At 51.8% G+C, this 26,756-nt stretch overlaps 7 protein-coding genes across 7 annotated transcripts; 3 read left to right on the top strand and 4 right to left on the bottom strand.

Moving 5' to 3' along the window:
- Window positions 1-634: 634 nt before the first annotated feature.
- Window positions 635-1,106, top strand: CGGC5_v013022 (uncharacterized protein; the record flags this gene model as incomplete). Its single annotated transcript, XM_032028194.1, has 2 exons — window positions 635-781; window positions 843-1,106. The coding sequence occupies 2 exons, from the start codon at window positions 635-637 to the stop codon at window positions 1,104-1,106; spliced, it is 411 nt and encodes a 136-aa protein (XP_031875510.1).
- A 409-nt stretch (window positions 1,107-1,515) lies between these two features.
- CGGC5_v013021 (uncharacterized protein) lies at window positions 1,516-1,917 on the bottom strand (the record flags this gene model as incomplete). Its single annotated transcript, XM_032028193.1, has 1 exon — window positions 1,516-1,917. The coding sequence occupies one exon, from the start codon at window positions 1,915-1,917 to the stop codon at window positions 1,516-1,518; it is 402 nt and encodes a 133-aa protein (XP_031875506.1).
- A 7,506-nt stretch (window positions 1,918-9,423) lies between these two features.
- On the bottom strand, window positions 9,424-10,518 carry POGZ-0 (Pogo transposable element with ZNF domain; the record flags this gene model as incomplete). Its single annotated transcript, XM_032028191.1, has 1 exon — window positions 9,424-10,518. The coding sequence occupies one exon, from the start codon at window positions 10,516-10,518 to the stop codon at window positions 9,424-9,426; it is 1,095 nt and encodes a 364-aa protein (XP_031875509.1).
- A 631-nt stretch (window positions 10,519-11,149) lies between these two features.
- exoI-0 (Beta-hexosaminidase) lies at window positions 11,150-12,909 on the bottom strand (the record flags this gene model as incomplete). The annotated part of the gene is made up of 3 exons (XM_032028190.1): window positions 11,150-11,753; window positions 11,808-12,301; window positions 12,382-12,909. 3 exons carry the CDS (start codon window positions 12,907-12,909, stop codon window positions 11,150-11,152), a joined length of 1,626 nt encoding a protein of 541 aa, XP_031875504.1.
- Window positions 12,910-15,523: 2,614 nt separating this feature from the next.
- CGGC5_v013018 (Vegetative incompatibility protein HET-E-1) lies at window positions 15,524-18,727 on the top strand (the record flags this gene model as incomplete). Its single annotated transcript, XM_032028187.1, has 1 exon — window positions 15,524-18,727. One exon carries the CDS (start codon window positions 15,524-15,526, stop codon window positions 18,725-18,727), a length of 3,204 nt encoding a protein of 1,067 aa, XP_031875507.1.
- A 2,964-nt stretch (window positions 18,728-21,691) lies between these two features.
- On the top strand, window positions 21,692-23,323 carry CGGC5_v013017 (Cytochrome P450 monooxygenase TRI13; the record flags this gene model as incomplete). The annotated part of the gene is made up of 3 exons (XM_032028186.1): window positions 21,692-21,745; window positions 21,800-22,543; window positions 22,616-23,323. 3 exons carry the CDS (start codon window positions 21,692-21,694, stop codon window positions 23,321-23,323), a joined length of 1,506 nt encoding a protein of 501 aa, XP_031875503.1.
- A 1,136-nt stretch (window positions 23,324-24,459) lies between these two features.
- CGGC5_v013016 (PKS-NRPS hybrid synthetase) lies at window positions 24,460-25,661 on the bottom strand (the record flags this gene model as incomplete). Its single annotated transcript, XM_066152787.1, has 2 exons — window positions 24,597-24,609; window positions 24,658-25,661. 2 exons carry the CDS (start codon window positions 25,659-25,661, stop codon window positions 24,597-24,599), a joined length of 1,017 nt encoding a protein of 338 aa, XP_066007971.1.
- Window positions 25,662-26,756: the final 1,095 nt, after the last annotated feature.

The raw sequence follows: 26,756 nt of genomic DNA, 5'->3' as shown, positions 1-26,756 counted from the left end.
CAGCCTGGCCGTCTTTGTTGTTGCACCTGCACTAAACTGATTGCCCTACAGTGGCGGCGCCTATCTCCCTGTCTGTGGTGGCGAGTCATTTCGAAAGTGCAGGTAATCGCTCCACACCGCTCTGCATGCCAGCTGTTACTGAGGAGCTTGCAGTCGCAGTAGCAATATCATCATATTGTTAAGAGGTGTGCAGACTGGTTCGTCGGTTATTTAGGCTAAGATTATGTCGGGCTCCACATACAGCGGCAAGGCATGCATTCCTGATGCAACATAAGCTCCCCGTTTGTCGATTGCTTATATTGCGGGGCTTTAGGTTGACGCGCTGGCATACTATGCAGTACACGCATGTTGGCTTGATAGCTTCCCAAGTGCTCTGTGATTACGATATGCGAGAAGCTGCTGCGATGAGACTCAGGTGGGAACAGTGTGTTTGTGCATCCGACCGGGCCTGACGAGGGACTAGACGTTGAAGAATCGTCTGCAGATGTACGTAATACTATCCATACTACAGTGTCTAGGGCATATTACATAAGACCTGCATCCGCTTGACCTCACCCGGTCTGTCAACGTCCCCATCACGGCGTCGTCCAGTTCTCAGCGTCTCGCGCGTGGCGCACATCTGTTTTCATACACCATGGCTGCGGCCATGGATTCCATTGGCAGCCCTCTTTCCGACACCACCGAGCACGCTCTTCTGCCGTCAACAACGCACCCCGCTACCACGCGCGGAAAAGGCAGACCGAGAAGCAAGAAAAGTGATAGCGATACAGCCAAAGCACGGGTGGGCGATAGCCAACTTCGGACGATATCCAGCCAGGCGCCTTGCTGACGCTATGCACCAGAAACGTCGCGAACAGAATCGAGTCAACCAGCGCGCTCACCGTCAACGCCGAGACAGGAAGCTACAAGATCTCGAGCACCAGGTGGACGAACTGGTGCGGCGCAATGAGGCCATCCAACATGCCTACCAGCTTCTCAGCGCAAAGTGCCATCATCTGTGCGTTAGCTTATGGCTTGAGCGGTCGGTCATGGGCGTGAGGCCTGCGAGCATAGGGTGGGGAAGCCAGCAAGCGGACGGCGTGAGCGTATTGTCAAGCTGGTGCTAGGGCTACAAGGGCGATCTGTTGTATTTTGCAGTGGTCTGGTCGGCCGCCGTCTTATGGGCAACGGTCGTCCTGACTGTGTTAGGAAGCTGTATGCTATATGCCTGTCGTGCTGTTAAGTGCTGCTACCTGCTATTTTGTGATGTTGTATGCTGCTATGTGCTGTTGCGTGTTGATAATCCAGACCTGGAGAAACAAGTCTACAAACAAAACAAGATTAATGGCTTGCAGAGTTTGAAATAGGAAACATATCGTCATGAGATACTGTATGGTCTATTACTACGACATAGTTTGTGAACGGCGAGCGCGGTTCTCTTGCTCTACGTTTACTATAGCCTTTCCGTCTGAATAACCATATTTCGCAAAAGAGGTGTTCCAACCTTTCCATTCATAACTACGACTATACACAGCTTCAAGCCGGGCCGGCCGTCATTATATAAAAGCTAGGCAAGTCAAGCCAGCCAAAATATCCAATCGTCGTGATGTCGCCGTTGATGCCCCCTACGGGAAGCTTTGCGACCGCTTCGAACAAGGCCCTGGGGCTGGCGTCGCCCCGTCGAGAGGTTCCCGTCTCCAGCACGTGCGGCATATGGGTCAGGGACATCTTCATGATGGAACGGACGATGTCGCGCTCTCTATCCCATAGTGCGTGTGCAGATGCCGCGAGAGGCTCCGAAACGTCTTGCGTTATGTGCTTCTCCAGCGAAAGCTTCTGCAGAAACTCGTACAGGCTGTCCTGCCAGCATCTGACGTCCTCGCGGGTGAAGGAGGCTGGGAGGGTAAACAAGCCGTGGTAACCAGCAAGCAGCTCCATTGTAGATGTAGAGAAGTGAACTTCGTAACGGGCCACCACGGCCTTGAAGTGAGGGACCTGAAAATCGACAGCCGGAACACGACACCGGACGTGACGAAGACTGAGGTAGGCTGCTTGCCAGCGATGATTTAGCTGAAGCTCAGTGGAAGGGATGCGGCTACTGTAAATCATCCGCATACTTTATAGTGTTTGTTAGTATGCAGGGTACATTGTACAGCATCAGCTCTCCTGTTCACCGGGTAGGAACTGGATAGCAGCCTAGAGAACGACAGAGGTAATCATGAATTGCATAGGTAGTATAGTAGTAAATGTGTAAATTAGTACATAGCGACGGGGAAACTGATGGGGAGAATGACGGAAAACTGGCGGAAAAACTGGCGGAAAAGACTGCGTCTATCATATCTCTGCTTGTGTTCGTCTGACTTTGGTGCTGTAGCCGTCGGTTCTGATTACCTGCAGTGTACACACAGATGATAAGCCAGATGAAGCCGCCGGTGGACGTGGCTGGATCTCACAGAAGAAGTACACACGTAAGCTTCCTGCTGTTATGTATAACGAGTAGGTGCTTATTCTGTATTGTTCGCTTTGCGGCACATCTCCCGTGTGACAGTATCTGGTGGCAGGCCAATCATAGTGATAATGCTATGCTGGTGATGCTCTCAACTTGATCCATGATATATACATCATACTGTATAGGTTGATTCACAACACTATGCGCCTCGTGCAGTCTCAGGCACATGAACATAGCACCACACGGTACTGTATCCTACGTCGATATCAGACTTTAGAGCTCTTCCACGGGAAACAGTCAAACTCGTCGCAATACGATACTTTACAGCCCGAGCCCGTCATCGCCGTCTCAGGCCGATCTGTCCCAACGCAGACATCATGCTTCTACTAACTCACCACAACCCTCTAATAAGCCCCCACAGATGCTCGTCCCTCGCGTCTCCTGTCTCGGCCTTCTGGACATCTACGCTGAGAATCCTGGACACACATCACAACGACTATGTTTTGTTTTGTTTTTGTTTGTTTTGTATTTAACGCCGTAGCGGCAAGGGCGCAGCCGCCCTTGCGGCAAACCTCCCGAAGGGTATGTGGCGTGGAGGGCCGCCGTCTCTAGCTATCTACTCTGCAGTACACGCCGCTTACTAACGTCCTCCAAATCTTGCCCGAGGGCCACTATGTGTTCAGTCCATCCCTAGTTCCCACTGGTGCCCTAGTTCCGTTATAACAATCTGGTTTCCTGGTGACTAGAGGTAGTCTGTCATCGAGAGGATAGGTTTGTATCTCTCAGTAACGCGGGCAGATCTTCTGGAAGAAGTCTGTCACGTCAAGGAAGGCCTGGAAGCCTTCATAATCGGTGATTAGCCCCTTGAAGTAGCGCTCTAGAGAGCCTATAGGTCCTAGAGGCTCCCTTCGACTAAAAGGGTGGAGGATAGGCCACCGTTGCCTCCTCACTAGTGTCTTACGGCAGTAGATCAGGTGGTCTGCCTCTTTAGCCTCCCCGCAGGAGCAGGTAAGCAGTGCTTCTGTGTGGTTAAAGCGTTGATGATACTGTTCAAAGTCTCCATGACCTGATCGTGCTGCTAGGAGATGATGAAGGGTAGCTCTTGGTAGAGCTAATTCAGGAGGGCAGCCAAGGGTGGCCTTAAGCCCCAGCTGGGTATAACGGGGGGGTGCCTCTTGCTTCCACCATTTCCTATGCTGGTGTTGTTTGCGTTCTTGAGCAAGCCGCTTAATCCCTGATAGGGTTGGCAGTAGGCCTCTGGGGGCTGGCAGCGTTGTGCCCTCTTTAGCCAAGCTGTCAGCCTCCTCATTTCCTTTTATCCCTTGGTGCCCTGGGGACCAGTGGGTTTGTATAGTATATATCCTGGCTGCTGCCTGGATCTCTAAGAAGGCAGCTTGAGAGGAGTCTGGGGCGTTGCCGCGTATCCCCTGGATAACGCTGGTGTTATCAATACAGATGTGTATAGGCTGGCCTTGGGAGGTAAGGAGGGCCCTTTGGAGCCCTGCCCTTGCCCCCTCTGCCTCGCCATCAAATACTTCTGCAATGCTGAGACGGCCACACCCTTGGGCTATCCGTTTGTTGCCGCGGTAGATAACAAAGCCGAATCCTGTAGCCCCATCAGGGGCTTTAGAGCCGTCTGAGTAGATGATTGTATGGTTGTCTGGCACAGTCTTAACCCAGTCCTGGAACGCCTTAGCTGCCCTCTCCTTGTCCTGGCCAGCTGTTGGGTCTTGTGATCCTGAGAGGTGCTGTGGCTGTAGGAGCAACGGCCTTGGGCACTTAGGTAGGAGGGCTGCTGTTATTTGGAGCCTTGTTTCCTGCCGCCCTAGCTGTGGAAGCCTAGGGACTAAGGGGTGCTGTTGGTCAACCTTCTGTAGGCGTGTGGCAAAGCGTAGGCGTGCTGCCTCAAGGGCTACCTTTGCTGTAGGCAGGCCAGCATCTCGGAGGAGGCTGCTGGTTGGTGTGGTCCTCCAGACAGGCAGGATAGCCCTTGCTGCTGCTGTGATAACCTTTCCAACATTCCTAACCAGGCCCTTCTGCCTCGTACTGACTGTTACAGCCTGGCTAGTAGCGTTGCTGCTAGCAGTAGTGTGGCTGCTGTTCCGGGCTGGTCTATTTAGACCTGCATACCAGGTCTCAGCTCCGTATAGGACTGTAGGAAGGACACAGGCAATGACAGCTTGGCGTGCCGCAGCTGCTGGGAGCCCTCCTTTTGTGTTTGATAGGTGCCGTAGGAACTGGGCTACCTTCTTTGCTGCTGCTACCTTTATATCAACGTGGTGCCGGAAGGTGAGTTTCTTATCAAACCAGACCCCTAACCATCGTACAGGCTTAGTTGAGGCCTTAATAGTTAGGCCCCTTGCCTGTATATCTGGCAGGTCGTTTGTCTGGTTATGTTTCCTGCTAAAGTGGATTGCTTCACATTTAGCTGGGTCGAATGCAACCTTATTATTAGTGCCCCAGTCGAGGATCTGAGTTATCTCCTGGCTAAGGGCTGCAGTGTTCCCCTCCAGGGAAGGGCTAGTAGCCAGCAGGCCTATATCATCCGCATAGCCAAACCGTAGCCTCTGATCGTCAGCTAGGATATCAGCTATATATAGTAGGAAGAGGATAGGTGACAGTGGTGACCCTTGTGGTAGCCCGCAGGATAGAGGAAAGTCCTCTGTAGTAGTATCCTCTAGCCTTACTCGGGCTGTGCGGCTGGAGGTGAAGTTGAAGATCAGCCTGATTAGACTACTAGGCCAGCCCTGCTGTCGTAGCCTAAGGATAAGTCGATTTCGTAGGACTGAATCAAAAGCTCCCTTGACGTCCATTGTTGCCAGAGTTGCAGTAAGCCCTGCGTCTAGAGCCCTTTCGATCTCATGGGTTACACAGGTTGTTAGGTCGACTGCAGCCCTCCCTGGTAATGCCCCAACCTGCTGTGGGCTAGCAACTCCTTCCAGAATAGTGAGATATGCCATCCTCTTTGCTATCAGCCGTTCTAAGTCCTTGCCTAAGCAGGATAAGAGGGCTATTGGCCGCCAGGATCCAGCCCTTGAGTAGTCTGTTTTTCCCGGCTTCTGGATCATAACCACCTCTGCTTTGCGGAAGGTCCTGGGGAAGTAGCCTATATAGATGCAGGCTTGGAAGAGCTGCTGTATAGGCGTAGCTACTAGGCCCCAAATAGATTGTATTAACTTTGTAGTAATCCCATCAATCCCAGGGGTTGTAGCTTTTGTGAGAGTAGCCTGACGTACTTCTTCTGTACTGACTGTCTTCTGCCAGGGTATTAGCCGCCTTATGACTATAGGAACAGCGAAAGGGTTCCCAGGTAGGTCATCTGCAGCAGTAAATCTCTCTAGTAGGGCCTTCCGCAAGGCTTGGGCTTTGTTATAACTGTTGTTGATAGCCTGTCCATCCACTAGTAGAGGTGGGGCCTTAATAGCTAGGCCAGACTTACGCCAGCTTAGTATCTGGTATAGGTTCTGGCTAGATCCAGCGCCCTCAATCTTAGCAGCCCAGCAGGTGCGTTTCGCCTTCCGAACTGTAGTTAGGAAGGCCTTCTGCTCCTCTAGGATAGGCGGTGGTATTACTAGCCCAGGTTCTTGGGCTTGTTGGCGCCTAGCCTCAATAGCTGCTCGGTGGGCCTCTGAACACTCCTCTGTCCACCAGGGGGCTCCCCTGCCCTGGTTAGTCCGTCTCTTCCCTACCGCCTGAGTAGCTGTAGAGAGGAGGCTGACTAGTTGGGTAGCTAGGGAGTCTATTTCTGCTGGGGTAGGTATATCCCCTAAGGTAGGTAGGGCTGGGATCCCCGCCTTAACTAGGTCGGCTAGCCGGAGTAGGGCTGAGTCGGAGACTATAGGGTGGTTAGTCTGGCACCTCTGTTCCTGGGTCTTGCCTATAGGAATAATTATTGTGATAGCTTGGTGATCAGCCCCTGGGTGTAGGTGTGCGCTGATATAGGCTTCTGCAAAGGGGATATTTGTGAAGGTAAGGTCGAGGGTGTGTCCATGAGTATGGGTTGGAGCCCCAGCTTCTCCAATAAAGTCAAGATTGCAGCCTTCAGCCCACTCTGCAATATCGTCCCCTCGGTTCCGGCTTTGGGAGCTGGGTTCCCAAGAAGAGTGGCGGGCATTAAGATCCCCAGCAATAAGGGCTCTCTCTGGCGGTTGATAGCTTAGGAGGGTATTTGTTGTGTGGTTTGTAGGTTCGCCTGGTGGCCTATAGACGTTTATAATAGTAACGTCGCCAGCTTTAACCCATAGGATATCCCTTGATTGGGTAGGTCTTTGTTGCTGTATGCGTAACCTTAGACTTTTGCGTGTGTAGGTCATAACCCTGGGCCTTGTGTCTCTGCTGTTCCAGAAGTCAACTGGCACATAAGAGTTATAGCCTGGGTGGAAAGTTGCTCCTAGCGAAGATAGAAAGGTTTGTCTATTTGTGAATAATGAATTTAATGATGCTCCTGTTGATAGATCTGGCTGAACGATCTCAAAATGAAGTGTGCTGTAGCTACCTAAACAGTATCTATTTAAACCTTTCATATTCCACTTAACGCAGTAATACTCCCAGATACTGTACTCTAGGCTATATATTATATCTAAACAAAAGGTTAAATTCTCTGGAATAATCACCTCTAACTACTGTCTATCTAAACATGCAGCTCAAAGTTCAATTTACCTGCTATTAAATGCCCCTCGTTACAGGTATTTTTTTCAGCGCGCTTAACGCCAGAACGAACACAAACGCCCAGCAGCGCAGTAAGCAGTGTCAGTCAACTCGGTACTTCCCATAATACCGGCTTTGGACCTGCTCACATTGAGGTAGCTGCTGACACCAGACAACGCCGCCACTGCCTCACACACATACAGTCTATGTGGGTACATTGCTTAGTCCACAGCGTTCGCCCACGCAGTCGAGGACATAATCCACGGCCCAAAAGCAGGAGACGCTTGGCTCGACATTGTTCTAGGGCCCGGCCAGCAGCTGTTCGCATTACGCTGGCCACGTATAAAACACAGCATTTCTTCACATTGCCTGCGCGACCAACATAGACGGCAGTCTACACGTACTTGGACCCTTGGGAGAGCCGCTCCCCTCCCGCCACGAAACCTAACGATATGAGGCCGTCGCCGTACTTTTTTGCTTCCCTGTTTGCGCTCTCTGTGGCCGCAGACAATCCTTTCCTCCAAGCCCGCCAGGAATATGCTGCCGTGCTAACAACGAGCGTGGGTCTTGACCTATCTCTTGATAACGAACCACCCGCCGAGCCAGCTGAGCCCACGACGACCACTTCGGAGCCGTACCCAACCACCACCCTTGAATCACGCACGGAGATAAGACCTGATGGCCAGGTCATCACAACGACCCTGACCCTCACCTTACCTGGACTGGGGCCGCTAGTTGGATCGGCCGTCGCTCCCCCGCCAGAGACGGCTGACCTAAGCACCCACGTTGTGGATGTCTTCGCGAACAGCGGCTCTTCTTTCCGTCCAAGCTAAGTCAACGCGGTCATAGGTGACGTTGTTCGATTTAACTTTGAATAGTGGAATCAGATAATCACACAGTCTTCACTTGACATGCCTTGTACTGCCTCGGGCCAGGCAAGCTCTACAACGAACGAGTTCAGCCTACTCAATGTTACTGGTGCTCTGAGCGTGGACCTTAGGGTAGAGCAGACATTGCCGCTCTGGTTTTATAGGTTCGTGGATCTGATATGGCTGCTTCCAGCTCTTTCTCCCACAGCTTTTCTGTGTAGCTGACTTGAATCTAGTCGTTCCACGAACGCTGGGCGGTATTGCAGTGCTGAAATGGTCTTTGCTATTAACCCTGGGGACGCTTTCGGAACATTCACTTAGAATGCCGACCTGCAAGGCCATCTCCGCGCTCGGAGACAAGCAGCGACCTGTCGAGGCGACAAGCCATACTTGGGTCGATCTAGCGGTAATGCACCTGGCGTTGGGCACTGATATGTGACACGAATACAACAGGGATACTAAGTGTCGTGGACGCATGGTTATGGGTATCGTAGTTGATAATTGGAATGGTCTCGCTCTATAGTCAAGATGCTTCACTGCTATCATCATTCCTCGCACTTCCGTTCGTGATGATTCTAGTATTCTACTGCTGTAGCTGTCTATTCCATTATTACCTTATCAACACCAACCACGGCTAACTTAGCATGGACTTGAGGGGGATAATTGCCATGAAGACCTCAACGATGGCGATAACGCCTCCGCAAACAAGCCAAGTTTCGTCGACATAGGAATGTCATCTGTCTCAACAAAGATATCAAGCCAGCCACAGGCTGTCTCCATAGCCATCGCCATAGCAGACAGAGCTCAATTCCGTTCAACAATAGGATAAGACCCCACCCCAAGCAACGAAATCCCCCCACAACCGATAACGCGATTTTCATGTATTTGGACCCTCACCACAATGATTATATTTTGACGTATCGCTGAATATCTCTATCAATCTGCAACGACGATACACGATTTTATACTCTCCTCATCATCAGAAGAATCGCTATCGATTGATACTACTTCTGACTTGATTGGACGGTTCTGAACCTCCTATTGCTTCTTCTGAATGTTTTTGATGATCATGAATCGCTTGTTTGGTTTCGGCTTGACTTTTCCTCTTGGTTTTGGCTTGTATTTTTCGACCTGGGCCTCGAGTGCATGAATAATCTGCTGGTTATCAGCTGCAGCTATGTTATTGAGGTCTAATTGCTTCCCGATTTTCTCTAGGAATAGGATATGGATGACTGGGTTGGGCTGGAGTTGCTGTGACCTCGTTCTGCCCCTCATATCGTTATCAAATAACTATCTGTATTGCAGCAAATTAATAGAAGACTTTGGTGTCTTCATGATGTTGTTCTCAGGGCCCTCTGCAACGTCTGCCGGCTTCTCACGCCACGTAGGGGCCCTTGGAACGTTGGTTGCTGTAGGGGTATGGAAGAACCTGCTTATGAGCGGCTTTGACATGTTAATAGGCCACATACCTGTTGCCTTCTAGCCTGCCTTGATAATGTGAGGCTGGAGGGCATCGCTGCGGGCATGCGAATAGCACTGGAGGAAGTTCTGTTTGCTGATTGGTGCTGAGTTAAGTATGTAGTTACGTTCCTCTAGATGACGTCTGTAGGACCCCTTTAGAGGCGAAAAGACCGACATATCTAGCGGCTGCGTAAAATGTGATGAATGAGCTGGGAAGCATGCTAAGTAAACATCATTGATGTAATATTTCCATATGAACTCGTTGGAGACGTGGCTTCCATGGCCGTCCATAATAAGAAGACGCTTGGAACGTAGTCTCTTGGCCTCTGAGGCTGTTCCGGGCAAGAATACCTTCTCCAGCCACTCGATACCTATACTGTTTGATGTCCATCCGTTCTTTGATGATGTAAAGTGCCATGAAGCGAAGTTCGTGAGATCCTGGGGGAACCACTGCTGCTGTACAGTCTTGCCCTTGAAGATGACGAGTGGGGGCAAGCTTTGCCCGTTCGCCGAGATACACTCGACAATAGACGTCCAGGTGCGATCCTCAGAGCTCTGGACGAATATTGAAGGCTTTCCGGAACATCCCAGTACTAAATCGTCCCTCTGCGTCCCTTCTGCGATTCCTGTTTCGTCCATGTTCCATCGAAGGCTCATTGGTATTTTCTTGACCTCTGGAAGGTTAAGAATCGCGAAGAACTGCTTGACATCGTCGATAGTAACGTCTTTGACGCGTCGAGCATTGATCTTCCGTGCCTTGAGCGTCTTAACGGCTGGGTTTCGGCGCAGGAAGCCCTCCATCCACTTCCTCCCAAGTGGCCGCATGTCGCCAGCGGCTCGAAGGACGCGTTCAGCGAACATTCGTACGCGTCGATGGCTAGGCGCGAAGCCCAGGGAGCCTTGCGTGAGGACCCAAGTCGTCAGAGCCGACTCCTGCTTCGTACTTAGGCGTTGTTCGCATACTTTCGACTCGCGTTTCGATGTGGCGCCTTTCAAACGGCCGTAGATGGTGGCGTATGGTACCCCCCATTCTCTCGCAGCTGCGAGGACGGGCTGACCACCCCGCACGGCTGCAATGGCGCCGGCGAGGTCGTCGGGGGTATAATTGGGCATGCAAAGTATCGTGGTATTTTTTTCGGATTTTATTTCGATCGTTGTGGTGGCGAAAAACCTAGCTAACTAGGATGATGCATGTTGTGTAGCATGCAGGTTGCGCGACGCGACGCGTTATCGGTTGTGGGGGGATTTCGTTGCTTGGGGTGGGGTCTTACATCTCCCATCCCGAAACGTTTCATAGCGGTCAAATACGCCCTGAAGAACTGAGATCATTAATTCTAAGCATCTAGCTGTCGCAGCATCCGCTATGTTTACTTCATCCAACACATCAATATAGTTCAGCAAGCTCGTCATCAACGTCTGGATATGAGACCCACCACGGCCATATAGGCAGCTGTAAACTCGCTGCATGTGAGCTCGGCCGTGGTTGGATCGAAGAAGGGTAGGGTGACAGATGGTTTCGAGGAACGGCAGTATAGTTGTTCTTAGTGTATGAGGGTTGATTGCATCGTCTCCAGTGATCCTGCGAATGTGTGCTAATCCGATGTTCTCGTCAGCCAGGTCACGCGCGAGTTCTCGTACATGCCTGTCGTGAGACGTATCCAGGATTCTGAGAGACGACAACCAAAATGTCTCTGAGGGGGAATGGAAAGAACGAGGATACGGCTGTCTTCGGGTAGAACGATCCCTAGATTGGTTCCACAATCGTCGCTCCCACGCTCGAAATTCTTCTATCAAGATTCTGCCCCGGCGCAGCGGGCTGCAACTTGCCAAACAGCCCCCCGTACGCCTCCTCCGCGACCTCCCCTCCCCACTGCTTATCCGCCAGCGCCGGCAGCCCGTCCCTCCACTGGTAATACGCCTCCGTCACCGTCGTCGCGTTCGGCCCGAAGTCGTTCCACTGCGGCGCAATGTGCCCCAGCAGCGCCGGACTGTCCCGCGCCGCGTTGTTCGTCGCGTTCTCCCGGTCGAACACGTTGGGCGCGAAGGCCGTCCCGTCGAGCGACCCGTGGAAGATGAAGTCCAGGCTGAGCTCGTGGCCGTACCACTCGGACCACTTGCCCACCGTGTAGATGTAGTCGCCCGAGTTGAGCACCGCGTAGCCGTTGTTGACGAAGTCGAAGAGCGGGTTCGCCTCGAAGTTGGCCCAGTGCTGGATCGAGACGGACTTGTTCACGTCCCCGCCCGAGGACGGGGAGAAGGTGCCCCAGATGCGGACCTTTTTGCCGGATGTGGACGTGATGTAGTCGTTCATCGAGTCGACGAAGCGGGTGTACTCACCCACCAGAGCCCTGCCCCTCTCATCAGTGCCATCCTCAGATCATAGGTCCATGTGATGAACTTACTCCTCGCTCAAAGTCGGATCAACATACTCATCCGCCCCGATACTCACCGTCTTCGTCTGAAACCACGGCAGGAAAACCCCCCAGATATCCCGCATGACCGGGATCGTCTCGGGGTTCGACACATTCAACAGGCTCAGGTCGCTGCTCAGCCCCAGAGTCTCTCTCCACTGCGAGATCACCAGCGCGTGGCCCGGCGCCTCGATCTCCGGCAGGATCGTGACGCCGCGCGCGGCGCACTTGGCCTGGACGTCGTCGAAGACCTCGCGGGTGTAGGACTCGTTGGCGCGCTTGTTGAGCCCCGCGAGGGCGGGGTCGTCGGAGAGCAGGCGGAAGGCGGCGTAGAGGGAGAGCTGGCGCTCGCGGGAGTAGATTGCGACGTTGTTGTAGAGGTTGTCCGAGAGGTGGAGCTGGAATGTGTTTTGTTTGAAGAAGGACATGTAGGCGCACATTTCGATTAGGAAGGACGGGGGGAAGTAGTGGCGTGCGATGTCGAGCTTTGGGTCTTTGGTCAGTATCGTACAGGATACGTCGCCGACGTCGCGGGTTGTTTGAAGCCGGAGGCCGGAGAACTCACCATCATCCCGCGCGTCCCCCATCCGGGGCTGTCAACGCCGTAACCCAGCTCCACCGCTCCGTCTCCGAGGACCATCTGCTGCAGCACCGACCGGGTGCCCCACCACGCTCCGAGCGGGCTCGCGGCGGTGATGCGCACGCCGTCGATGGTCACGTTCAGCGCGTAGCCTTCCGAAGTCTCTCTGCCCGCCGCATCCTTAAACTTGGACGCGTCTTCATCGAGCGTTAGGAAGATGGAGCCTTGCTCTGCTGCAGTTCCCGTGGTGACGGGGATGGAGAGGTTGAGCACGGAGGCGAGGTCTTCCGAGAATGTCTCTGCGAAGGAGAGGAGGGTGGGCGGGATCAGCGTCTCGCCCTTGTCGTCGACTGCGTCCGCGAATTGCTCGTCCACGATGATTCTCTTGAAGAAGTTGGAGGACAGGGTGCCGCCGGTAGTGGTGTACGGCACGGTCGGGAGACCGGGGAGCACATCCGCTGCGGCGCGGAGGCCGAGTGTCAGCGCCAGAGCAAGATTCGCCGTGAACCGCATCGTCACGATTAATGGATGCAATTCGCCAATGGCAATGTCTCAGTGACCACACCTTTCAGAAAATCGCCCACAGCTAGCTACGCTGTATAACCACATACTTATCGAAATCTCGATCAACAGTTGACATCACACGATGGGTTCCCGGCGCGCGGGGTAAACCGCCCGAATGAGGGGCGAGCCGAAATGAGGAGCTGTGCGATTGTAGAAGGTGACAGCCGCTGAGCAACAGGCCGCTCTTTACCCCTCAGGAACACCCGTCGGCATCGTACCATTGAACCGAAGCGTACCTTGCAGTTGTATTTTGCTGTGTAGGTTGATAGCAACGTTGCAATTTGCGTGGCATATCCGATTATCAGTGGCCTTGCTTTTTTGCCCGTTGTGTTCGCGCCGGCTGGGTGGGGCTTGCCGAGCTACTACTGCGGAGCTCGAGGGCGGGAGAGATTGCTGGGGTTTGACGATAAAGCTGGGGTAATGGTGATCGTTTGGAACGTTGTAGATTTTTTGGTTGAATGAATGGGTGATTCGACATGCTACTGATGTTACTCTGGATGTCGGTGTTTACCATCCTGGCCAGATAGCTTCACGAACCTAGTAATAATGATGATGGCTGATTCCCAGTATTCAGAGGTTGTCTATGGACGATGAATCCATTACGTATCGGAAGGTATCTTAACGACCAGAAGGAGCACGCCTTCAGGTTATGCCGTCGATGAAAGGCAACGATAATCGCGCAACAACTAATCAGTAGTCCCGATGTGACGTTTTTACTCACATTCTCGCCCACTTGTGAAAGTATACATTACCTGATGGAATTCCCCCTGGAGGCAGCTTGCACCCTTGTCAGACGAGTGGCTTCAATGTTCACGGCATGACTCTACCTCCCTCTGAAGTTTGAATAAGAGCACAAATAAAGTCTACGACCTGGGACTAACGAACGCGAAGACTGGTTGATCCATCCCGTTCTCCGTGTGAAGATACGGATGTCGCAAGTAACTAGGAGACAGCCAGCAACAGCTCCTCAACGTAACCTCGCTGAATTCTCCACAATAGGGTTTTGAATCAAGATATCCGGATACTTACCACGCCGTTGAAATCAACACAGAGCTCACGGTCCTCGATAGCTATCCGCTCCTTCAACTATCGACCTTTTCTTCAGTACTTACTGGACTTAGTATGGCCCATCAACAGTTCGAAAACCGTGCAGATCCAAGCACCCAGTGCCGTGAGCTACAATCCCAAGTTAGCACCGCTTTTGACCACCTCAATTTTGTTGGCGGGCTTGAGACTCGCAGTCCCGAGGTTACCGAAGGTATCAATCAGAATATCGACGCCAATGTCTTCGACAAGCACAACCAGTCGGGGATCCTCGAGGTCCACGCTTCTTTCGTTGCTACTAAAAGCAACGGAAAGGAAGCAGTCGAACTGAAGATCATCTGGGGTGGTATATCCTTATCCCCTTGGTACCCGTTCCATCAGTACACAGTTGGTTGACGGGAGACCCACAGGGACAGATGCCGATAACCCGCCTACGGGCAAGACCCAAATGGCGCATTTTGGGCGGGAGATATACCTCGACGGGAAGAGAGTTGCTATATCGGGACGCGTATTTTCCGCGCTAGATGTCATCTTGACATACTACCGGAAGAACAAGAGAGACCAAGTTGATGAGCTATCCCTCAGATTGAGCAAGAACAGCAGTATCAAAACGGGGAAAATGAAGAGCACAACTATCACCTCGTCATTTTCAAAGATACTCACTTAAGAACTTTTCCACGTGCAGGCTCACAAATGTGTTTGATCAGTTTGACCGAGAGGCTTTCAGATGACTTCTGCCACCTCAGCGAAGGTCTTCAAATACGTCATTTACTGGTGCGTTAGTTACGTTGGGAACACAACCCAGCCAACATGAGGAAGCGGGAAATCATCTCGAAGTTGTAGGTAGTTACGATATTGCTCAACACCAGCCCACAACAAGGCTCAGATACTTCTAAGGGAATCGATTGGAACAACGCAATCACCAAGCTTGCATAGTCTTTTGAAGAAGGTGGTGAGGCAAGGCTCGGCAGCGTTTCGGGCCAAGCCTGCGCAGCCTGATCGTGTTCATGAGATGTCATGCAAGTGTGGAGAAGCCGCATGCAATCCTTGAACTTGCCCGTCGTTGATTTGTTCATCTCGCCGAGACATAAGCACATGTTGTGGCTATCACAAATAACCGCTGCTTTTGGAATAGAGGTCTAGGGTGTGTGCATATTTTTGCGCCCATTTCCTGCAATCAGCGACGTTCATTTGTTATGCAATATGATGTGGAAGCAAAGGGGCACAACCCTTTCTCGTGCTGTTTCCTTCGTGTTTTCCTCCAAACATCTCCCAGTCGAGCGGGGTTACGGAGACCAAGTGCCATCCTGACTTTGAGTCTCTCCAAGCCTCCCGCCCCTTAAGCGCCGCTCGGAAGTTCATCACCTGGTACGATATCATGCAGACTGCTGTCTTCTTCCTCCCTACATGTACTTACACAGCTAGGAGTAGTAGTCAAACAGCCTGAGAAAAATCCAGGGAGACCCAACGCGCAGGCTCAAAACGTGAGGCACTGGCAACTCTCGCGGTGTGAGGGAATATGTGGCTCATCGACACCACTCTGTTGACGCTTATCGGGATTCAAGGCGATCCCGAAGAAGCCTATGCAATCTTATCTCATACGTGGGGCGAAGATGAAGTAACGTTCGCCAGCTTTCAGGAATATGGGGGCGCGACAGAGAAGGCACATCCGACTGTGCACGACACTGGCACCAGGCAGAAAGTCTTAGCCTCGTCGGGCTACGCGAAGATCAAGAATGCGGCCAAACTCGCAAGACGTCTCGGCCTTCGCCTGTTGTGGGTCGACACCTGCTGCATTGACAAAACCAGCAGTGCAGAGCTATCGGAGTCCATCAATTCAATGTATCGCTGGTATCGCGACGCCAAGTTCTGCATCGCCTACCTCTCAGACGTCGAGCCGGCACCCTTGAGTGAACTATCCGCTCATAACTCCAACTTCCGGGGCAGTCGCTGGTTTACACGAGGCTGGACTCTGCAGGAACTTGTGGCCCCGAAAACAGTCATGTTCTATGCCAAAGACTGGTCCTACCTCATGGTGAAAGAACCAGTACTTAGCAGCTTGGAAGCATGTACTCTCCTGGCAGAAATCACTGGCATCAGCCAGCACGTTCTGCTTGGCACAACGTCACAGAGCGACATCAGCGTGGCGAACCGAATGAGATGGGCTGCTTGTCGAAAGACTACACGGTCAGAAGACATGGCGTATTGTCTTCTCGGACTCTTTGACGTCAATATGCCACTCCTCTACGGTGAAGGAGACAGAGCATTCGTGCGACTCCAAGAGGAGATCTTGAAGGAAACTGATGATCAGTCATTGTTCTTATGGGCTCTATCGCCCGAGGAAAGCACCAACTCAGATGACCTTTGTGGTCTTCTTGCTCCATCCCCCCGGCTCTTCTCAAACGTAGATTTCGACTACGTCCGCCCGCTTCCTCCTTCCCGATCACAGGAAAGCGCACCTGTTAGTATGACCAATCAGGGACTCAGAACAAGCCTGATGCTGGTATCATGCGATCATCATGACGATGAATACTATGCGCTTCTGGATTGCGTTGTCGTAAGACCTCAGGATTCGATTAAAGACTGGAGTCCCTGTATCATCTTGAGAAGGCTTTGGGGCGACCAGTTCGCACGAATACCTTCACCAAGCCAAGCCTTCAAGCCACTTCCCTACGAAAACTTGGGGTCGAAAAATGGTTCTGTCAGGCTTCTTCCAGTTGTCGACCCCCAGTTCTTCGACGAAGACGCGGAAGGATCCTACAGGAACGTTTACGTCAGACAAAACCCCTTTGACTCGCTGCCCGAGGTGACAATAAGAAGCAACTACCTACGCAGTCGTTCGGACAGCTTGCGTTTGACTTATACAGTCATAGACGCATTCCCGCCGGACAGGTGGGATGCCACCTTGTCAGTATTGAGAATTAAGAATCCTAAATCAGGCGGCACTATCGTGGCTTTGCGCTTTGCACCTGAAAAGCCTACGGTCCAGTCTTTCGTCGACATGACAGTGGGCCTTCGCCGAGTTGGAGGGCGCTGGGAGGTGTGCTACGAAAAACATCCTTTCGCCGGTGTCGGTTCGCAAATTGAAAATCTTTACCGGATGTTTCCAAACATCTCGGTTGCCTCAGAGGACACATATCAGGGCCGAATTCAGATGTTGAACGCGGTGGTTATAACCGCAACAGAAACTCAGAGACGGGGACGACGCTTCATTCAGTTAGATGTTTTTGGCATTTCAGAGTATCACGCCGACTCTTCTCGCGAGCAAACGCTCCAACCTACGAAAACTACGAAGGAGACACCGGCCAGCTACGAAGAGCTGAAGGAAACGCTCAAGCGCTTTGCGGAGAAAATCAGCGTAACAAGCCGTCAGTGCTGCTGCGTCGACTCGTTTGGCCTTAGTATCTATGCGGCTTTACCCTCATCACCCGGAGTCAGAACAAGATATCCAGGTGACTTGTCCGATCTCATGGACAAACAGTTCGCCAGCGTATCAATACCAGAAGACAAGCCGTATTATGAACTGATGAAGGCCATAAAAGATGGAAATTTTCCCGGCATACATATATCTACCGTCAAGAACAAAAGTCTCATTGATTCTACCATCGAGGAACTTCATGGCTGTAGACCCATTCATTGCGCCACATCGTTGGGGTTTTTCGGTGCTGTACGATGGCTCGTCCACCTCGGGGCAGATGTGGGAGCCTACACCAAGAGCGGACTAATGCCGATACATTTAGCAGTTCTTCGGGGGAGGTTTGACATTGCATGCGAACTAGCAACGGCAAAGCTAAGTGACGAACCTGCCTCGATCAAAGCACCTGTGTGGATGAACTTTCTGACGGCACAAGAGGAGACAGTCCTCCATTTGCTTGCCGCCTACGGAAGACCAGGATGGGCAGACGATCCAAATTTTGAAAAATTATCTGGAACTCTGGAGCTACACACAGCACAATCGCATATCAACAGCTATGGAGAGCTCGCACTGCACCGGGCCGCAGCAACTGGAAATATGGAGGAGTGGTTTGACGAAATGGTCTCCAAACGATTTGAGGGTTCTTACCCTCTATCTCGCGAGGCAGCGGACTTTTTTGGTCGTACCTTGATCTTCCACGCAGCTTGCGGCGGAAACGTATCCGTCATCCGAAAACTGGCGCGCATAGGCGCTTCGACACATTCTGCAGATAGGAATGGAATAAGACCAATTCATGCAGCTGTCATGGCTGGGCAAGCTTCAGCAGTCGGTGCTCTCCTCGACATGGGAGCACTCCGAGACATGTCTACAAGCAACGACTGTCTGACTCCTCTTCATCTGGCTTGTCTATACGGCTTTGAAAGTTGCGTGGAAGAGCTTCTCCGGCCTCACAGAAAGGATGATTCTCATGAAGTATTAGTGGATAGGCTCTCAGCCGATGGTGCATGTTGGGGTTTCCAGGCCATCCATGTGGCTGCCGGTAATGGGCACACGGGCTGTGTGGCCAAGCTGCTCCAATCTGGCTGCCAACTGAATCAGTTTGTTGAAGGCTACATGAGGCTTAAAGATTCAAAGTCGGGAGACCCGAAGGGAGGAAGCTTAGTGGTGTTTGAAGCGCCGCTGAAGGCACTGGAGATCGCTGTAGTTCTGGGGAAGAACGAGATATCTTCGCAGATCTACGCAAAGATGGAGTCGAGTTCGACAACCTCACTCCAGGAAAGGTTCGAGGCGCTCTTGAGTCCCAAATAATGGCAATGCAGGTAGAGCAACTGTCTAGTTGGAGTGGAATTGAGAGACTTACTCAAATGCACTACAATCTGCGACGCGATTTGGCAAATCCATATTCATTCCCACTCATGTTCAGAAACGACATTGATAGTTGGATAGTCTTCTTGGATAAAATAAACGGATACACGGCTCAACGACGATATCGCTCAAACCTGCGGGCAGGAAAGGGGACAGGTCGAGCTGCCTCGAGAAAAGACTAGAGACAAAAAGGGTCAGCCATGTTTGACCTAGAAAGACGATCGATTGAAGCAGGTAGTACCTATCCCAGATGAAAAGGTTACAATACACCCTACGACGCATTTCCTTGTCCAGCTCGTTCATTCCCATAACTGTAGCAACAGGGTTTCGATCAATCCCGATTCTCTGTGAGACTCGAACCGCGTCGCCAAATGCTTCCCAAAACATCTTGTTTCGCCCCTCGCACTGGTATTGTAGTCCCAAAAATAGTAGATGCTGGACACGAAGAAGAGAGCCCTTCCCATCGAGTCGCATGCAGATGGTAGCAAGCTTGTCGGCGACATCGTTGATTGAGTCGCGAATGTCAGCCAATGACCTGCCTCGAATCTTGTCAATGGTGTAAGATGGCGATGGGAGAAACTGCAAGGCATGAGAGCACATCCTCAAGATTAGCACTGCGAACTCGACGTCAAGAATTGATGATGGCCCGTCCGAGTTCCACCATACTTGGTACTGCGCCAAAAACCAAGGTGGGTGCACAAGTTGCTCCATCCTATGAGAGTCACAATTGTGAGCTAATTTTCGATATCGAGACTAGCAAGTAGCTCAGGGATACGAACCAATGGATTTCCATCACATAGTATTGTACGAGAAAGTCGAGAATCTGACGATCCGGCATTCTTTCCGTCTGATCTTCGACCTCTTCTAACGACTCTGAAGGGATAGGCCGACTTCTTCTGTCATGGCCCTCGTGAGTTTTCAGCCCTAACTATTCGCAACTGTCAGAAATGATAGTCTTGCATTTTGCAAGGGCCAAGAGTGCCATGGAGAGTTTAAATTTGTGTTGGGTGAAAGGGGCTAAAATGCACTAACCCCGCAGACAACCGCCATGGTGTTGGACTCGCTATCCTCAAAGTACCCAAACACCTCGGCAATCGCATCAATCTCGATGTTTGTGCTCTGGTCTGTGATACTCTGAGCAGAACCACTGCTAAAGTTCGATTGATTGCGAGCATCGTGTGCTGTGAAAGCATCGTCGCTTTGGCGAGCCTCCGTCTGGACTGGTGAAGTATTGGCATTCAATGCCTGTGAGTTATAATAAGCGCACTCCTCGGGCCGCCGGCGACGAGCACAATGATTGCATGGATAACGTCGATTGCACTATGGAGGCACACAGGTTAGGACTGATGAACGCCGTCTCACTCAGGAAGATAGTGGGCAAATCTCCAGGAAATACCAGACCTTCTGTTTCCTAGTGTAACATGGAATACAAGATGATACAACACGTTTTCGGCCAGGCTTTTGCATCTCCGATGTTTCTGGCTCGGATCTAGAAGCAATGCGGAAAGCATCCATTTGTTTTGACTTTCTTCCAGTTTCCTGGGCGCGGACAAAAGCTGTAATACGGCACAAGTGATGGAGGGTTTTATCATTAGCTTATCCATCGAGCTTTCTGGCCGGCGACTGGCCAGATAGAGACCGGAAGCAACCGTGAATACATCGACAAGAGCTTGTTTTAATTCTTCAGCTGCCTTGCAACACTCAGAGTTCTCATGTGCAGCTTACATACATGCCTGTCATGCCAGCATGCGAAGTATTTCGTCTCAAGCCTCGCCGGGCGATTTCATCTTTATGTCTTGACATGAGGTTATTCTCATTTTGTAAGGCGTATCATCGCGACCATCATAGCCACCCCTCCCCCTACCCCCTAATCCTAAAGGACTAGGGTCCTTTAGCTTTACGGCGGTACTAATGCGGCGGTTCTCGGGCCCCGGTCCGTCATCAAACTAGGATCTAGCCGTCCTCTGCTCCACGTCCCGTGCTGCATCGGTTCAATTAGGCAGCCGTCTCTTGCAGGAATGGCGCGGGTTTTGGAGGGACTCCGTTAAGGTGTGTCGTGGGGGGATGATAAGCGAAGTCGATGGCCCCGGTGAGAGGAAGTATCCCCCAGACTTAATTGCCAGCCGTGCAGCAATCCTTGGATAACTGCGACTGCAGTGTTTCGGCTATGGTGGCGGTAAATCAACCACTTCTAAGTGTCATCAGCCATTGGTTACACAACAGATATACGTCGCGGGGAGACGAGTTTGGAGTGAAGGGTGGCAATCATACGAGGGCGGTTTTGCAGCAAGCCTCGGCAAAGTGCACTTTCATGACTCACGTATCCCAGCTGGAAGGATTCAAGACCCCTTCTTGTCAGTCCCGGTTGCTGACTCGCATATCTGTCCTGCGCGTTTCGATAATGCGACGTGATGATCCAGGGTCCTCAGATGGTCGGCCGATATTTTTCGGTCGAGAATCATCGGCTTAGATACGCCACCTTACCATCAGCCCGCGACGTTGACAGCTCCACGAGGTATTGGTTCCCCATCTGAAGAAGCTTGGGATACTCGGCACTCAACGTTGCGATGAGCTTTAGAAAGAGGGAGAGTCACAAATATCGGATCGCACTCAGTAGTTTCGCCCCAATAGATAAAGCCGAGCCCTCAGATGTTCACTTCATATCAACACAAGCTATCAACCATATTGTTTTGTTTTGTGACTGTTGTTGTACATCATCATGGCTCTTGCAGATGCGATTCAACTTCTCGGACGCGGGCTACTGCCGACGCCACTCGGCCTTCTTGCCGTACTCGGGGTCCTTTATCTCCTATACAAGAGATTGCTGTTACCCCGGCCCCTTCCGGGTATCCCGTACAATCCGGAAATCCGGAGTCCGCCCACAAAATTCTGGGGGATGCCCCAGACATGCTTCGGGAGGTCAGCGTTACAAGAGAGCTCAACGTGTGGCTCCTCAAGCAGGTGAACACCCTGCAGACACCCCTATCCTAGGTGTTTGTGGATCCCTTTTCGAAGCCCTGGGTACTTCTCGCCGACGCCATCGAAGCCCAGGATGTCATGATGCGGCGGCCCGAGTTCGACCGGTCGGACTTCATCACCGACGGTCTTGGCCCGGTTGGCGCCTTCCATGCCCGGATGAAAAGGGGTCAGACTTGGAAGCAGACAAGAGCCTGGCTACAGGATCTCATGAGCCCGAGCTTTCTGAACGGAACGGTTAGCCCCGTCATGTACGACAACGCGCTTCATCTCGTCCACTTCTGGGAGATGAAAGCCCGCCTGGGTAGCGGGCGACCCTTTGACGTCAATGAGGATCTGAACCACAACGCTCTCGACGACATGCTTTCCTTCGTGTTCGATAAACATTTTGAACACACTGCGCTGGGCCCACAGTTTCAGACTCTCTCTCAGCTGAACCCCTCGAACATCGAGATTGGACCAGACGGAGAGGTCAAATTCCCCGAGGTACCGGTCCATGAGTTTATCTCCGCACTCTACGAGACGGTTGAAGGCATCGATGAAGTGACCAAGTCCATGTTCCCGTGGCTGAAGACGTGGTGGATCAACCAAACACCAAAGTTCAGGAAGCTCGTAGCAGTCAAGAGACAGGTTGTGCGAGAACAAATCCAAGGCTCTCTTCGGAGGTTAGATGAGACAGGCGAAGCGAAGACGGCAGTGGAATACATGTTGATGCGTGAGAAGAGGACAGCAGACAGAGAGGGACGCAAACCTGACTTTGAAAACCCAGTCTTGATGGACGAGGTAAGATGGAAGAGCTCCCTTGACACCCAGGCCTGTCAGCCTATCGATATCAGGTCCTGATGTGGAGAACAGATTGCAGGTCAGTTCATAGCTGGCTTACACACAACCAGCACAACGCTCGCCTGGACATTCATCTACTTGACTCGGCTCCCGGATATCCAGACCAAGCTACGGGATGCGTTACATACAGCCTACGCTGATGCGCGCAATGAAAACCGGACACCCACGCTAGCCGAACTAAACAAGACTCGGGTGCCCTATCTTGAAGCTGTCCTGGAGGAGGCGCTCCGGCTGCATGCGACCAGCGTAGCAAGGCAGGCAACCCGCGACACGGAGATATTTGGCCACCGCATCCCCAAGGGCACGAACGTAGTAATGGTCGCCAACGGGCCAGGCTTCCATTCGCCATCCCTTGACGTTGACCCTGGCAGGCGCAATACGACGGCCAAGACGACTGTGGGCTGGGATGAGAGGCGGGACATGAAGGCCTTCGACCCGGAGCGATGGCTCACGCGCGGGGAAGTCGATGGGGCCGTGGAGTTCAACGCGAACGCGGCGCCACAAATCGCCTTTGGTATGGGCCTTCGCAGTTGCTGGGGTCGCCGACTGGCATACCTAGAGCTGCGTATGGTCACAACTCTTGTGGTGTGGACATTTGATCTGCTTGAGGTCAGCCCATCACTTGCCGATCCCAAGGCCAGTTACGGGATAGTCCATAGGGCGGATCGGTGTTTCTTGAGACTCAAACCCCGGGTAAATACTCAGAAGGATGAGTTGTAAATGTGATTAGAATTCCTTTGAATGTTACTCAGTGGTTCTTATCCATGCAGAATGTCGAATGTTACTTTTGCTTTCCTTTCGTTATCGGCCGGGGGATAATGTAACCTCCGGGACGCAATGTTATATATGCACATGCACACAGCTATCGGAGATCCCGAGTCGGTACCGCGTGGAGTTTCTTCGACTACTCATTGGTTGGAAAACGATGAGATGGGTGAGATCCTTGCTGTGACCCTGGATTGTGACATTTATAAGTTCCTCTTGAAGCAAAGGCTGTCAGCAAAGTCATCTGATCCGACCCTTCATTAGACTCTGCCTACCCTGTCTGCAGCACTAAGTTTTGCAACGCATTCTGAGAACCTGCATGACCACAGGTTTCCTGCAGTCATGACAAGTCAACAATCTGTCTTACCACATGAGGCCGGGGAAGATGGTCCCTCAACCATGACGCTTTACCGTGGGAGCGGACCCTGGAATGCTACATTTGGAAGTTTTCCCCCGGACCCTGAAAATCCAAACTGTAAAATTTGATTTGACGTCCATCTCAGCCAGCTCATGACGTGTTCCCAGTTGAGAAGGTCTCGGCAAATAAGCGTATTCAATTATTGCGCGAAAAATGTTCCGGCGCAACCTTTACCATAATCGGCACCAGTCTGACGAGGCTTTGAACTGCGTTACGAGTCTTCGCGAAGGATGACATCCGATGCCGCAAGGCTTTCGAAACAAACTGGAGGGACGAGAAACTACAGCACCAGTAAATGATTTGATACCTGGTCTTATTACAATCTAGCTTAATGATACAAAGAAGGCCCTTTCATCTCTCCGACGGCTAGGTTATGTCGCTTTTTGCAAAGAGCCAATTCGTCGCGACATTCATGCCGAGCTCGGTTAAAGTGAACAAATAGGTGAAGGAAACAACTACAGCTTAGTTTAACTAGAGATGCCATTATTGATGAACTGCCGCTGGGACAAGCTTGTGTCCTGACTACTCGCTGGTGTAGTTGTCCCCCGAGTGAGTGTCGCTAGGGTAGTCCTGTTTCGGCTTCCAGGAGGCCTACCTCGTCTACGCCCTGATGAGGTCTGTTGGGCTGGCTGCCTTCCCGTTGTGTGAGACGGTTGGGTATCCTCTTGGACTGCTAAACGGGCTGGGACTGGCTGTGTGGCATTCTTTGGTCGACCACGTAGAGATGTCGCAATCTTGGGTTCAAGGATCCGACGGTATGGATCCTGTGACGAGGATTCGCGTAATCGCCATCGTGGGTGGACATCCCACTTAGTGAATACCTCTAAGCTTATAAGCTTGAGATATCTTGTGGTAACATGGGATACCATACTCAACTGAGACAGAGCAGTCATCCGTACAGTTACCAAGTGGGTCTGGTCTTGGGTTCCTGCCAGTGGGCAATGCTGACTTGGCTAGACGATGCTGCCTTGTAATCAGACCTAAGGCTTTTGATGAAAGCATTGACCGCAGCTCGCCTAAGTATTCTGAGCGTGTGGTCATATACTCTCGCCCAGAAAGGACCTCGTCTGCAGCACAAGCTTGTGTGAAGCTAAGCTCTTGGTCTTGGATCATATCCTGCATAACATCGACCAGTCGATACAGGTGGCTAAGACCATTCAGAAGGTAGCTCTTGATGTTGTTGTTGCTTGCTTCTGTGCCAGAGGTAACACGGGTGCCAAAGTTCCGATAGTGCCGGATAAAGCAGCGGGCCCACTGTGCTCTCATAGGCATGTATGTCCCATAAAGATACCGCAGAATCGGCCGTTGGTCATCGAACTCTTTACAGAGGTCTGCCCATGCTTTCTCGTGGGCCTCTTCTGTTTCAGAAAACACCACAAGCTTCCACATCTCGAGGACTCCACGGTAGGTGTGGGGAAAGGTTTGATCTGCTGGGGCGAGAATGCATCCTTTGTCTACCTTACTGAGTTGGGCTGTAGCACCTGGTTCCTCATCATCAGGCTCACTCGTATCACTGTGATCCTGGTGTTTAGACCACTTCTGCTTGGCCTTCAGCATGACATTAGAGTTGATATGGTGGATGCAGAGTTGCTGTTGGACCTCGGGGAACTGCTCGTTCAAGGTAGCCTTCATCTGCTTGTCGTAATCGGTAATGATGACGTCAGGCTCCCGGATGGAGTGTTGCGCTACAAGCTGCCGGATACTCTCGGAAAGAAACTGGAAACCCTCTATTCTCTCGTTGTCGATCAGGCCAAATGCTGCATTGTAAACCGAACCAAGACAGGTCTGTCCTGTTACTTGGAACAATGGTAACTTGAAGCGGTTGGTGTTGTATGTATTGTCGAAGCTGATGACCTCAGGGAAACGTTTCCACATCTGGAGGCAGAAGGGGAATGTCCAAACAAGCCCAACGAGTCGGCTAGGCTCATCATCTGCCCACTTGACGACATAAGGAACCTCTCGCTCATCAAAGAGTTTAATCAATGCGGCAGTTGATGAGTACCCATCTAGTTTTTCGCGATTGATTAGGGCCCTGGCGTTGTAGATGTCTCGTTGTGTAAAGGTAGAGTCAGGGTACTGGTCTTGGACAACTGCACGTACATCGCGAGCCCGAATACCAACACGACGACTAGTGGTTTCAATAGCAGCCTTAACAGGTTCTCTAAGGCGCCGATGGGAAGGGTGTGCAGAGGGATCAAGGCTGGGTCCATGGTTGTGTTGGCTATGTTCAGAGTTTGGGTGGTGCCGTAACAGCCACTTTCCCTCTTCTAAAGCCTCTGCAATTACCATCCATTTACAGCCACATTTTCGAGACTTCCGTTGACGTATACCAGCACCCTTCGCTGGTCCAGGCTCCCCAAACCGATCACACTGGAATGAGTATCTCATCTTTCGGCCTTTATAGGTATAGGCTTGCCGTTTGACAATACCAAACCCATTGGCTTTTGCAAATATATTGACTCGATCGAAGAGGGATTCGGCTGTCGGTTCTAGGTCGCCAGGTATAGGTGGGTTAGGGATTTGCTCGGGTGGGGGGGACGAGGAGTCTTCGCTTAGAGGGTGTGATGGACGTGTGGGCGGTGATGAAGCTAGTCCTTGAGAGTGGTTCTGGCCTTGAGGGTCTGATGGGGAGTATGGTGGAGGGGATCCGATAGGTGTTGATACAGCTGATGAGTGAGGAGAGTAACCCCACATCTCTCGCCATTGACGGCATCGTTCCTGGGCTCGGAGTGCCTCAAGGTCTAACCTTCGACCAGCCCCAAGGACCCTTCGGACTAGCTTTAAGGCAGAGCGAAACTCTCTCCGTTCAGTATGGGATGGGCGTTGGAGCTGTTGCTCAGGCTGCCCAAGTTGTGGATCGATATTAGCAAAGTGGGAGGGTAGTGTGCCATACTTTGGTCCAATAATAGGCATTACAGTTCGATAATACGGTGATGTGTTGGGACCAGGATGGAAACTATTATCGAGAAA

This window comes from Colletotrichum fructicola, assembly GCF_000319635.2.
Source record: "Colletotrichum fructicola Nara gc5 chromosome Unknown KSG_Nara_v1_contig07, whole genome shotgun sequence".
Classification (NCBI taxonomy): Eukaryota; Fungi; Ascomycota; class Sordariomycetes; order Glomerellales; family Glomerellaceae; genus Colletotrichum; species Colletotrichum fructicola.
Note: the sequence above shows the minus strand (reverse complement) of the source record. Positions and strands in the feature narration are given on the sequence as shown.